This window comes from Falco peregrinus, chromosome 17, assembly GCF_023634155.1.
Source record: "Falco peregrinus isolate bFalPer1 chromosome 17, bFalPer1.pri, whole genome shotgun sequence".
Classification (NCBI taxonomy): Eukaryota; Metazoa; Chordata; class Aves; order Falconiformes; family Falconidae; genus Falco; species Falco peregrinus.
In genome coordinates, this window is record NC_073737.1 from 5,875,096 (window position 1) to 5,888,551 (window position 13,456).

General features: G+C 63.3%; 2 protein-coding genes across 2 annotated transcripts; both read right to left on the reverse strand.

Moving 5' to 3' along the window:
- Positions 1-10,105: 10,105 nt before the first annotated feature.
- PURB (purine rich element binding protein B) lies at positions 10,106-11,167 on the reverse strand. The gene is given in 8 exon segments (XM_027784260.2): positions 10,106-10,418; positions 10,420-10,492; positions 10,494-10,564; positions 10,566-10,607; positions 10,609-11,010; positions 11,012-11,077; positions 11,080-11,142; positions 11,144-11,167. Coding segments are annotated over 8 exon segments (1,020 nt in total). The 3' UTR covers positions 10,106-10,139.
- Positions 11,168-12,637: 1,470 nt separating this feature from the next.
- Positions 12,638-13,437, reverse strand: LOC129785814 (cytochrome c oxidase subunit 5B, mitochondrial). Its single transcript, XM_055820425.1, is given in 6 exon segments — positions 12,638-12,882; positions 12,964-13,000; positions 13,002-13,064; positions 13,169-13,186; positions 13,188-13,243; positions 13,365-13,437. Coding segments are annotated over 6 exon segments (360 nt in total). The 3' UTR covers positions 12,638-12,769.
- Between the last annotated feature and the right edge of the window lie 19 nt (positions 13,438-13,456).

The following is a 13,456-nucleotide window of genomic DNA, read 5'->3' on the forward strand; positions in this document are numbered from 1 at the left end:
GCTTTCTCCTATCCACCTTCAAGAAATCGATCAATTCAAGGGATCTTGAAAAAAACCCGTGACATCACTAATAGTTAACGAGCTGTTTCTAACAGAGGTGAACGCACAGGGCAGTCAGAAAGAACCTACACCCTCCATGTGAAAGACGACGTTACCAACCCAAAATCTGGTCCATTTAAGAAACAGCAGTGACTATAACGACAAAAATTAAGTCTCCCAGCCTGAGTTGAACAGAGAAGCCCCCGTACAGCCACTGCAGAGGGAAAGCAGAGCCCTAAAACATGCTGGATACTTGTAATCCCCGTTGTCACACCACATACTGATCCCACGATCTCAATCCCCTTCTAAAAAGAAGGAATTATGGCTCACTGCAAGGGAGCTGAAAGCTGCCACCAGCTCTTTCCCACTCGTTTGGGACAAACTGCAGAATCCAGAGATCCCCAGGAGACTGAGGTGACGTTAATTGAGCACACTAATCCTTAAGACACTGGTTAAGACAGGGATGTCCAAGATCCACGTCCCATCCCACCGAGCTGAAAGTTACCACCACACACTTGCACCAGTTGGAGAGCGCTGGCCCAGTTTAAACTCAAACAATTGGAAAAAAAAAAATCACAAGGGGGAAATACTTAATCTGGAGGTGATAAAACAAGCGGAGCGGTGCTGGGCGAGGTCGGCAGGAAAGCTGGGCCAGCATCCCACGGCACCAAGTGCAGGTGGGTTCCTCCCTGCAGCAGCGCCAGGGCTGCCAGCAGAGATCCAGCTGTGGGAACGCTGGCACCTGGCAAACCCACACAGTGTTTTGGCAGCTGACACCAGGACGGGAGCGGCTTTAGAAGCTCTGGCTTGTTAGGAGAGCGGCTGAGGGATGACTTGGAGACACATCCAGAAACGCTTTGAAGCAGTGGCTTGATGTTGCCTTTGCTGCAGTGAAGCATCAAGGAGTTACTTTTATCAGTAGAAAACATCACTCAATACAACTTCAAAAATCACGAAGGGGGATCTGGGAATGTTTCCTCACTCTAGAAATAAAAGACATCTCTGGGAAAAGCCCCAGCTGTTCACACTGAGGGCTTTTATCAGCCAGCTGTGAACTTTCCCACTTCTCCGTCAATTTTTCCAGCTAGCGGCTGCCCACCTGATGGTTCTTTACATGACATTTGACTAAAAAGAGGGAAGAGAACTCTCACAGCGGAAGTCTCAAGGTTTCTCTCGATCTTCACCAACATCTAAACCCTCTGCTGGGCTTGCAGAGGAAACGCTGCAACAGTTTACCACAGCTGAGCTGCCACTGGCTCCCTGCGGAAGCTCACCCCCCTCACGGCTCTGATCCCAGCAGAGAAATGAGGGCTCCCTGTCGAACACCACCGCGTTTGCAGCGTGGACATCTCCTCCTCCTCAGGCAGTGATGCTCGCGGGGGCTTCGGCGGGTCAGGGACAGCAGCGATTCACTTCTTCATCTGGAGGGGACCATGCTGAGGGGTGCAGGAACACAACGTCTCCTTCCCTTCTCCCCAAAGAAGTCGCTCGCTGGAAGCACATTCCCAGACTGAAACCTCGCTGGAGTTAACGCACCACATCTCCTGCAGCAGGCAAACTGGTTTGTTTTTTTTTTTTTTCTTCTTGCTGCTTCAGACAGGACTAAAATACTTCAAAAAAGCAACTTTTTATCTATTGCCACAAGTTACAAGATATCCTTCAGCGCAGGTTTTCTGCTGTGAGGGTTGCATAACCTCACAGAGCATTTCCACGTTACCCTCAGTGAACCGGGCCCTTATCCGCTGCCCGGGAACCTCCTATCCCGTACCCCGAACATGGGGTACGCACCCAACAACCGCGGCTTCCCCAAGTTCCAGACACCAGGCCACACCACCGAGGCTGCAGGGAAAATTAAACCCCCCGCCCCCCCGGGAGCCAGACTTTTCCTTGGGAAGCCACCAGCAAGCTCTGCCGGGAGCCAGCGCGTGCAGGGATGCCCGTTAGGAATGGAAACGATGGAAACGGAACGCTTCGTGGGGCAGAGGCCGCTGACAGGCGCCCCCTCCCCGCCCCGCCCGGCGGCCTCACGCCCCTGACAGTCGTTCCCTCACTCCGCGAGCAACTTCTTAACATAAATAACCCCGGAAAGTTGCTGCGAAGCGGCAGCTGCCCCTCTCCGACGCTGTAACCGGTGAAATAAAGGCGCTGGGCGCCCGCCAGCCGCCCCGGGAGCGCCCCCGACAGCGGCGGGAAGCCCCGGGCTTCGCCGCTCGCCCCCGCCGGCCCGAGGTGCCGGGAGGCGGCACAGACCCGCTCCCGGCGGGCCTGGCACCGCCGTCACGGCGGCCCCGGGCTTCGGTCACACCCCGGCGGCAGCGGTTCTGGGCTCTCGGCGACCCCTGGCGAGACCCGCTCAGCGGGAGGCTCCCGGGCAGCGTCGGCCACGGCGCCGTGCCCAAGGTCACGGATCGCTGACGGAGCCCGGCGCAGGAGCCGCCCGTCTCCCGCCGCCCCGGCCTCCCGCCCCGGGACACGGCTCCCCGCTGACAGCGGCGGCTCCGGCCCCGCCCGGGCGCCGCTGTCAGCCTCGGGCCCGCGGGCAGCCGCTCCGGCCCCGCGGGGGAGCGGCGCCCCCCAGCCTCGGCCTCCCGACGGCCCCAGTACCGGCTGCCCCGGCCGCCCACCCACCCGCCCAGCGGGACCGGACCGGGACCGAGACCGAGACCGACCGCCGCCCCCGCCACTCACCATGGTGCCGCCGCTGCCGCCCAAGCTCCGGTCCTGAGTCCGCGCTGGAGCCGCCTCAGGAGCCGCCAGACAATAACCCGCCCGAGCGCGAGGAGGGAGCCCGGCCTGCCGCGGCGGGCTCGAGCCAATCAAGGCATCGCATACTAGTTTGAACACCTCTCTAGCACCAATCATGACGCCGTTTCTTGCCGCCTGCCTGCCGACACCTAGCTCCTCCCCGCGGCCCGTGTAACGGCTGTTTTTCCTTTGCACACGGCACGCAAGGGTGAGGGCGGGGGGCGTGCCCGGCGGCTCCGAACCAGTGGGCGGTACAATGGAGTGACGTAGAGCCCACCAATAGAAAGAGTTGCCCGTCTGGATAGAGGCGGGGCTGAACGGATAGACAGTTCGCAGGGCCAGTGAGAGGAGAGAAGCCTTTCCCGCCCATTTTATCCCCCGCCCCTCGTGTTGTTTGTTTGCGCGGAGCGGGGGAGGGGGCGGATGCGGCGCTGAGGGGAGGGGAGCGGAGCAGAGGGAAGCGGGGCGGGGGCGGAGGCGGGGGCGGGGGCGGGGGGGCTGCCCGCCTCCACCGCCTTTACCGGCCGGCCTCAGGCCCCTCTCCGCTGTCACGGTCCCCGTCAGGGCCCGGGCAGCGGGCCGGGGTCTGCCGGGGCAGCGGGTCTCGGCTCTTGACAGGGCCCGGGGCCGCCCCCACCCCTCCGCCTTCCTCGGGGGGACAACACGGGGCGGCCCTCTGGCCCGGCCGTCGCCTCCGCGGCCAGCCCAAGGGCCTGTGCCCGGGGCGCAGCCCGGGGCGGCTGAAATCTCAGTGACAGATTGGCTGCGGCGGTGCCCGGTGGGGGCACCCAGGCCCGGCGGCGCCTTTGCGTCCCTCCCCGTGTGTTTTTACAGGAATTACAGAAATAAAGGCTGGTCCTGCCCGGTAAGATAAGGGCAGCGGCAGCGAGGTAACGCTGACCGGCCTGGCAGACCCGGGGGGGGACCTGGGCCAGGGCTCGAGGTGCAGGGAGCACCAAGAGGCAAAAGTGGCTGGTGAAGGCGGGGATGAAATATGGCCTAAAAAAGCCCCCAGAATTCCTGGTGCAGACTGTCATGGGGCAGGGGGGGGTTGGTGGTGTGTCAGGTCAGAGTGTGTTATGGGAAATAAAAACTTATTTCCTCTGATGAGCCTATTCCAGCATCGAGCTGAACCCAATTTACGTGACAAGGTTAATTTTGTAAGAGAAACCTCAGGATTGAGAGAGCGAGGCTCATTGCCTGACAGGAGCAGCCTCGGGAGCTGAACAGGCCCGTGGGATGGTGGAAGGAGCCCTGGAGCCTGCCCTGCCCCTTGGCTCCGCCGAGAGAGGAGACCACGGAGCAGGTTGGAGAGCGCCGGGCTGGGGAGGAGGAGAGAAGCGGGATGAGGAAGGCACGTTCACACTGTCACTGTCCCACCCTGGCTGTCACCGGCACCTGGACTTGCACACCTCGCCCCGTGCCTCAGTTTCTCTCTAGCACTGGGTGGGGGCACTGTGCCGCCCCTGCCCCTCGCTGCAGCTGCTGCAGAGGGGCTCAGGGGTGCCCGGGTGACCCTGCTGGGGGCCCCAAACCTCCCACCCCCCGGCTGCTCCCGCTCCCCACGCTGGAGAGAATGCTGCCTGCACCTGCCCCACAGACAGCAGCTGCTGCAGGCGCCTTCTGTGTGCCTGGGGCCCCCCAGCTGTCGCAGTGCCCCCCCCCAGCCCCCCAGCTCCGTCGTGGAGGAGGGGCAAAGCAGCTGCCCACAGAGGCATCCAGGGGACATGCAGGAGGGGGTCCCCAGCACGCTGCCAGCCGCTCCCTGAGGGGCGAGGGTCCCAGTCGGTGGGGATGCAGTCCCCGAAGACGGGGTCAGGCCAGGCCTCGGCTGCCCGCAGCGCCGGGGACAGGCGGCGGCGGGGCTGCGGTGTGGTGGCGGCGGCTCATGCGCAGGCGGCTCCCGCTCGCTCGTGTCCTCAGATGAGCTCGTGCCCGCAGGGAGCCGCAGAGCTAAATGCGGTGTGGGCTGCGGCGCCTGCGTCACCGCACACCGGCCTCGCTGCCAGGGACCCCATGGCACTGCCGACACCCTGCCTGGCACGGGCTGCACGCCACACGCATGGTGGTGAACACGCCACGCAGCCATGTGCATGCCTTGCACATGCCTGCGCACACACCACGCAGCCATGTGTGCCGTGCATGTGGCTTGCCAGGCCAGTCTGTGCATGCCAGTGTGCCTGCATGAGCCGTGACACACGCAACACGCATGTGCTGTGCCAAACCCTCCTCCCACCCCCCGGTGCCAGCCTCTCGTGCCCCCCCACTCCCTGCGGTGCCCCCAGCAGCTGCTCTGGCTTTGGGGACCCCCCCTGAGGACAGCACCCTGCTTAGGGACAAGGTGTGCCTCGATGTCCCCACGCTGCCCCCCCTGCAGAGCCCCGAGGGTCCCCAAAACACCCCCACAACACCCCAGGGCCACCACTGACCCTGCCCACCCCATTCCGTGCTGTGACGGTGGCACCAGTGAGCCCCCCAGGGCCGCTCCCCCCCCCCCAGAGGAGCAAGACGTGGCCAGGCTGGGTTTTTCATTCACTTTTCCGCATACTTTTTATTTGTTACAAACATACAATTCTTTAAATATAGACTTGTAAAACTCCATTTGCAAAAATCTGCTACGGTAAGGAGTGCTCGCTAGCATGAGGAGTTCGTCACGTCGGGCGTCGTCTTTGCTAGTGGTAAAATCCAGGACCTGCCTTCGGCAACCGCCGGCCGCTCCCCGGCGTCTCCCGATGCCGCCCCGCCGGCCGCAGAGGAAGGGAGAGGGGGGGAACACGACCCCCCCAGGCGCCGGCAGCCCCACGCTGGGCTGCCTAAAGTGCATGGTTTGCTTTATTTTTTGTTTTTCTTTCATTAAAAAAATAAGAGGAATAAAACTTTCTTCTTTCGTCAAGGTACTTCGGGGTGAACGTTTTGGTCTCTCAGCAGATATTGGCCAAAGCCAGTCCCAGCCCTGGCGGCTCTCGGAGGAGGATCTGGCTCACTCCAGCGCCAATGTCTTACTGCCCAGCCAGCACACGCTGTGCCGCACGCCGCAGCCCTGGGGTGAACCGGATGGGAGAGCCGCCCGCGTCAGCCCCGCTCTCAGCCGCTGCATCAGTGTCAGCACTGCTCCAAGGCCAGGATCCCCCGCGGCCTCCTGCCTACCGGTAACGCCGCGATTTCGAGGCCTCGACGCCACCAGCAAACCCCAGCCACCCTTGGCAGGAACAGACACAGAGCAGAGCCGCAGGGATGCTGGCACGCAGGCTCCCAGGTTCCACCTACAACCACCACAGCCTGGCGGTTGCCACTGCCAGTGCCATGCTCTTCGCTGGCCGTTCCTCTCCCATCTCGGTTTGATCAGAGATCCGTCCTGGCACCTGGATTCAGGATCTTACGCCGACGCACCAAACGCCAGCTCCACTTGGCACAGGCACTGCTGGCTCAACCGGCTCCGTGAGGAAGAGGAGGGCGACGGCGCCTGCGGCTGAGCCTCGCCCTACGAAGATCATCTCTCCAAGCATCCAGAGACACCAGCGAGCTGCCGTGATGCCGAGCCGGTTTGGATTTCCCACCGGGAACCCTCTCCTGGCGAGTACGGTGGCAATATCTGCTGAGAGATTCCTTGTGCATCAGCTCAAGTACCATCATCACTCGCTCACGCTTTTTTTTTTTTTTCTTATTTCTTTTTCCTTTTTTTTTTTTTTTACAACTTTTTTCTTTTTTAAAAGAGAAGCCGGCGAGGGTTTTTGTTTTTGTTTTTTTATCACCGACAAGAGAAACCGCCGCTCTCCCCGGCACGGCAGCCCCAGGGACCGGTCACCTCCCCCTGAGTCGTCCTCCACTGACAGCGAGGGACCACAAGGAGATTTTCGTGCCCATGACCCCCAAAATGGCTGGAAACAAGGCAGGATAATTCCGATTTTCTTCCATATTTTTCTCTTGGGAGGGGAAAATTTGAAGTGGTTTTAACTTTTAACGGAGCCACCGATGGCTCCTGGCTCTTGGCCTGGACATTCTGGGTATTTACATCGAGTTTTGGGGCACTATACAAGATTTACAAGATTTTTTTTTTTTTTTTGTACAGCAATAGTCGTGCTCTCAAACCGTCCCTTTTGGGGCAACAGAAATCTGGAAGTTCCAAGAATTTAGGATCTTTTTTTCCCCCCATTCTGGTTAAAAAGAAAAGAAAAAAAGGGGGGGGGTGGGGGGCAATTTGCCCATTTTCTACAGAATTCAAACCAAAAAACCCAACCAAATCTCATATATATACACACACGCGCAAAGATGTGTATATACATATATATATATATAAGGGAACAACCAAACCCTCCAACCTGCCACGCACGCCACCAAATTCCCCGTGCCCTGGCTGCGGGCAGGTGCTTTCGGCGCCGATGAGGTCTGGTCAATGGAGCGATGCAGGTGCAGGCACAGGCCCGGCTTCGGTGTAACCGTCATCCTGCTCTCCTTGGGAAACACTCCACCTGATCCTGGGCAGCGTGAGGGGGGCTCCCCACTCCCGGCAGCCCCAGCCCGCTGGCCACAGGCTGAACCAACTGAAAAAAGAAATAAACACCCCCAAAACTCACCGGGGGGAAAAAAAAATAATAAAAATTTAAAAAAATCTCCCCCCTTGCAGAAACCACCCGAGTCCTCGCTTGCACCCAAGGCTTGTCTGCCCACCTCTCCGAATCACTCCTGCCGGCCGCTGGCAGGTTAAAAAAACCCTTTTCATTTCTGATTTTCAGCTTATTTTTTGATGATTTTTTGTGGGTTTTTTTGGTTTTGCTGCGAGATTTCTTCCCCCGACGCGCTCTGCTCTTCTCACCCGTTTGCTGGAAGGTCAAATGGAGCTGCGGAAGGTCTCTGTACATAGATACATCGCTTCTCCAGCAGGAGAAAGGTTTCTGGTTGCCAAAGCGAATGCCGTCTGTGGCACTGGGTCCTGGTTTTATTATTTTTTTTTGGCGTTATTTGCCTTTTTCCTCTTCCACGTATTTCTTAGGCGGCTACCGAGAGCCAAGCTGGGCCGGTGGCAACCCCGCCACTACCCCAGAGTAGAAAGGTAAGGCTAAATTACTGCAATTCAGCCTCAAAAACCCAAAAAATGAAAGAATATATATATATTTTTTATATATATATATATATCATCCTCTTCAAAAATAAAAGGAGAGGTACCGCCTGCATCTTTGCAACCGGCTCCCGGCAGCCGAATGCCGGCAAGTCCACCACCGCCGAACCGTGGCGCTGGGCGTCCCCCCGGGCAGCCGAGCGGTGGCCGCCATCTCCCCCAATCCGGAACCATCCACAGCGCTGCGGCGTTTTCTCTGCGGCAAAGAACGGAAGGCGCGCAAACACAAAAATTGAACGATGGGTGGATACAGCAGGACGTCACTGGAAAGAGCTGCCTTAGGGTACAAAATACAGTACAGACACGGTTCGGACATCGAGATAAGACTATTGCTCCCGTGTGAGTGAGGAAACCCAGTCCTTTGCGACGGAGAATTAAAAACGGGATAAACGGAAGAAATTCACGTTAAAAATCCCTTTAAAAAGAGCTACGGCGGCGGGGAAGGGCAGGATGGGGCTCGGAGGATGGACGGACGGATGGACAGACGACGTCCCCCGGGGCTCTGCTGGGCTTTGGGGCGAGGAGAGGGACGGAGTCGGCGTCCCCCCCCCATCTCACGAAGACAAGTCGCTGCCGGCCATTCCTCGCTTCCCAGTAAATACGGAGCGAGCAGAGAGAGGGAGACGCCAGGATCTGCGACAATAAATTAAGGAGGCAGCTGAGATCGAAGGGTGGGCATGCGCAGGCTCCCAAAACATAGCAGAAAAAAATTAATTTAAAAAAAGTCCTAAAAATGGAGAAGCCGTCGGACAAGAAGACCTGAAACTTTGGAATGAAGAGCGATGAACCCCATTCAGTTCAGAGTTCCTGGGATAATGTGGCTAAAAAAATACCTTTCCGGAAAGGGCAGGATTGATCTGATTTAGCTAAAAAAAACAAAAAAAAAAGACCATTTGAGAGTGGAAAAATCCATTTAATACGAGAGGTGATGGCTGGAGGGACCCTGCAGGCTCCGGCCAAGGCGGTGGAGCCAGTCCCTGCTGGTACGGCCAAGTGGAAAAACAAACAAAAAACAAAAAAAAGATGAAAAAAAACCCAAAAAACCCCCAAACCCCACCACCGAAAGCCCCGGCTGCCGGGGTGCGGGGTCCCTGCCGGTGCCACCAAGCCGCCACCGGCATGAGGTACTGAGGGAAGGCGGCGAGTTGGTTTTGCCAGATAAACCCAAGATGCAGGTGACACAGAGAGGAGGGATGTTGGCCCCGGGGGTCCTGGCCACCGCCAGATTTGGCCAAAGGGAAGATGTTGCGCCCCGTTGAGCTTTCCTTGTGCTTTGTGCCTGCGTGAACCTGCCTCTCTCTGTGCCCCCCTCCAGATGGAGGGAAAGGGGGGGGGGGGGGAGGGGGAATAGTCATAAATCATCAAAACCGAGAAAGTCTTCCTTAATTTTCAGGGCCCTGCCAGCTTTGCACTCCCTCGGGGGTGGGTTCCAGTTCAGGTGCCCGGAGAGTTTAGCAGTTTGTATCCAAAAAAAACAAAACAAAAAAAAAAGAATTTGGAAAGTTGGGGGGGGGGGGGGGGGAGGGGAAAAAAAAACCACACCAAAAAAAAAAGGAAAAAGAAGAGAGAAACAGACGTTGGTCCAGATGCGGCTCCCCTGCCCTGATGCTCTGCCCCCCCCCCAGCTCCAGCCTGCCCGGGGGGGGTCTCAGTGCTGGTTTCGGTGCTCGCGGGGGGTGGGGGGGGGGAGCTGGGCACTCCCCAAGGCCCCAAAAAGCAGCGAGGTGCCTGGGGAGGGGGGGGTGCCGCAGGCAGGGTCGGTGGTAAGCTGGGGGGGGGGGGCCCGCAGCTGGTGTCACGGTCAGGCCGGTTTCTCTCTCTCTCTGGTGGTGGCAGGGGGCCAGGGGGCCCAGGGTGGGGTGGGGCTCGGGGTGAGCCCTGCACCCGTCTGGGGGGGGAGCCCGGGGGGGTGGGTCTCAGGGAGCCCGCACCCGGCCGGGGGGCTCAGGGAGGTGGGGTGCTTGGGGCGCCCTGCATCTGGCCGGGGGGCTCAGGGCGAACGCTGCGCCTGGCTGGGGGGCTCCGGGAGCCCGTGAGAGTCTCGGGGGAGCCCTGTGCCCGGCCGGGGGGCTCAGAGGAGCCTGGGTGGTTGGGGGCTCGGGGGGGGAGGGTCTTGGGGACCCCTGTGCCTGGCCAGGGGGCTCAGGGGAGCCCTGCGCCGGCCGGGGGGAGCCCGGGGGGGGGGGGGGGGGGGGGCGCGGGGGGAGGGGGGGCCGGCGGGCGGGGGGTCTGGGGGGGCTCAGTCGTCGTCCACGTCGTCACCGTCGGAGTCGTCGCCGGCGCCGCTGCCCGCTGCCGGGCCGGGCGGGCCGGCGCGCCGGTCGTAGAGCTTGTCCCGCTGGCGCTCCTGGATGTCGCGCATCTCCTCGGCGTAGCGGCAGAAGGCGCCGCCGAACTTGGCCCAGGCCTTGTAGGGGACAGTGATGGCGTTGCGGTAGGACGGCTTCACCTCGCTCACCCGCAGGAACACGCCGTACTTGTTGCAGCCCACGTCGAAGAAGAAGCGCTTGGAGTCCACGGGTGATGGAGGTGCCCTCGGGCAACTCCCCGTAGAGCCCCCCACCGCCCGGCCCACCGCCCCCGGGGCCCGCCCAGCTCGTCCTCCTCGCCCCCGTAGTCGTCGATGAGCTTGGCCAGGGCGTCACGGAACTCGATGAGGCCCTGGGGCCGGCAGCGCGATGGTCTGGCCGCTCTGCAGCCCGGGGGGGGCCGCCGGGGAAGCCCCCCGGGCCGCCGGGGCCGCGGTTGACGGTCTGGCGGATGCGGAGGAAGCGCCCGCGCTGGTTCTCCTTCAGGTCCAGGTAGTACTTGCGGTTCTCCCGCACCAGGAACTCGCTCTTGAGGGCGCGGCGGGGGCCGGGCCCGGCGCCGTCCTCGCCCGGCGGCCCGGCGGCCTGGGCCAGCTGCTCGGGGCTGGAGGGGCCCAGCTGCGCGTAGTGCTCGATGAAGTCGCCCAGGTAGTCGCGGAACTCGGCGGCCACCGCCATGGAGAGCGTGAGGCGGCTCTTGGAGCCGCCCGCCCCCACCTCGGCGATCTTGAGGAAGCGGCCCTTGGCGTTCTGCTTCACGTCCAGGTAGAACCGCTTGTTCTGGATGTCCAGCCGCTTCGAGGGCCAGCTCCTGCGTCTCCTGCTCCGGGCCCGCCCCGCCGCCGCCGGACCCCCCCGCCGGACCCGGACCCGCCGCCCGCCGCCGCGGGCGGTCGCGAACCCGCCGCTGCCGCTGCCGCTGCCGCCGCGCTCAGCTGCCGCTGTCCCCGTCCGCCATCTTGTCCGCCCGCCCGCCCCGCGCCGGCCCTTCCGCGCGCGCCGCCCCGCTTCCGGCGCGCGGCCCCCGCGCCCCGCCCCGCCCCTCTGCGACAGGGGTGACGTCACCGAGTCGCACTCCGCCGCGCGCGCCGTGGCCCGCCCGCCCCCCCCCCACCCCCCGGCGCGTCACGTGGCCCGCCCGCCGGCCCCGCCCCCCGCGTCCCCGCGCGCCCTCTGCCACCAGTCCCCGCCCCTCGCACGCTGGCGCCCTGACGCCACCGCGGGCCACGCCCCCTCCCTGTCAGTGACGTCACCGGCCTCGCGTCACTGACGACGTCAGAAGCGCGGGAGAACCGGCGGCTTCCGGCACCCTCCCCCCCCCCCCGATTCCCCGGGGCAAAGCCTGATGTGTGACGTCACGGCTGTCCAGCCTGTCATGTGATGTGACATCACCGCAGTTCAGCCTGATGTGTGACGTCACGGCTGTCCAGTCTGCTCTATGACGTGACGGCTCCCCAGCCTGCCACGTGATGTGACATCACCGCAGCCTGGCCGGGCCTGTGACGTGACATCACGGCTCCTTGGCCAGCTCTGACGTCACGGGCTGCCCGGTCTGCCACGTGCTGTGACATCACAGCTGCCCGGCCCTGCCTGTCCCCAAGTGTCAGTCCGGGGGGGGCTCCAACCCCCCCCAGGTGCCATGCGGGGGCAGCGCATTGGGCCAGCTGGGACCCCCCAGGACCCCCCCCGCAGCCACCAGGCTGCGCCAGCCCTGCGGCCGGGGGGTCCCAGCCCAGGGGGGTGTGGGTCCGGCCACAGGGACAGGGATGGGGGAGGGGGGGGGGAGTCTCCAGGCTGAGTCCCAGGGTGGCCCACAGAACTGGGACCCCCATGCTGGGAGGGGGGGAAATGTCAGGAGCTGGGGCCTGCGGGGCCTTGGCCCAGCACCATCCCCCACCCTGGCAGGACCCTCAGGGCTGGTGGCCCCTGCCCCCCCCCCCCCCCCCCCCCCCCCAGCACCACAGGGGTGGGACACAAGGAGCAGGGGCAAGCCGGAGCTCAGACACCCCAGCGGCCTGTGTCCTGCTTTGCCCCCCCTCCCCCAAGGGACAGCCCTGGGCAGGGGCGTGTGTATGTGTGTCACAGCCATAGACCAGCACCAGGGGGTCACCCGGCAGGGGGGGGGCTGTGATCACCTTGGGTCTGGGGGGCACCCAGGCTCCCCATGGCGGATGGGGGCTAATTTTGGGGAGGGGGGGGCCATATGGCCCAAGCAAGGTCTGCTTCTGGAGCCTCCCCCCCCTCAAACAGCGGGACTCCCGAGGAACCCAGCAAGTCGCCCCCCTCCCAGCACTCCCCAGGGCAGAGGAACGTGAAGGTGCCCCCCACGCCCCCTCCCCACTCGCCCCCCCAACCGGCGTGTCGTCCCCCCGGCCCCCATGGGTGCTGCCCCCCCTCCCCCCGCCCCGGCACAGAGAGAGTCAGCGTGTCCACAGACAAACTTTTTATAGGGGGGGGGGGCACAGGTAGCAGGGCAAGGTGGGGGCGGCTCAGCTCGGCCCAGCAGGTGCCCGGGGGTGCTGGGGGGTGCCCGGCGCAGCCCCCCCACCCGGGGGGGTGCTCAGTGGGGCAGCTCGTGGGGGATCAGCTTGTAGTGGGCACCGCAGGAGGGGCAGCGCTGAGCCTCCCCCTTGTGCAGCCAGAACCAGATGACGCAGCTGTTGTCCTCTTCGCCTGGGGGGGGAGGAGGAAGAGGAGGGTGGGATGGGGGGGAGGGGGGGGGGCGGCCAGAGGGGGCGGGGGGGGGGCACTTACAGACGCAGCCCACGATACGCTTGTTGGTGATGGAGGGGGACGAGGTTGGGGTCCTCCTTGGTCCCCGCGTAGCGCTTCGGCCGGAACATGCTGTAGGGGTCCTGGGGGGGCGGGGGGTGAGCGGCGGGGCGCGCCCAGGCCCCGGCCCCCCCCTCACCGAGGACACGCGGGCCCTGGGAGGCCCCCCCCCGCCCCCCGCACTCACCAGGCCCTTGTTCATGGCTCTCCAGCACCTTCCGCTCCAGCCCCGTGGCCTGCTCCTCATCGGTGGCCAGGCGGTCTGCGGGGCACCGCGGTCAGACCGGGCGGGCGCGGCCCGGCCCGGCCCGGCCCGATCCGGCCCCGTCCCCGCCCCCCACCCCGTCTCCCCCGGTCGCCCCCCCCCCCGCCTCACCGGGCACGGGCGAGGTGGCGGGCGGGCGCGGCCCGGGCGGAGGCGGCGGGCAGCAGCCGCAGGGCCGCGCTCACCCGCATTAACCTTGAGGCCATGGCA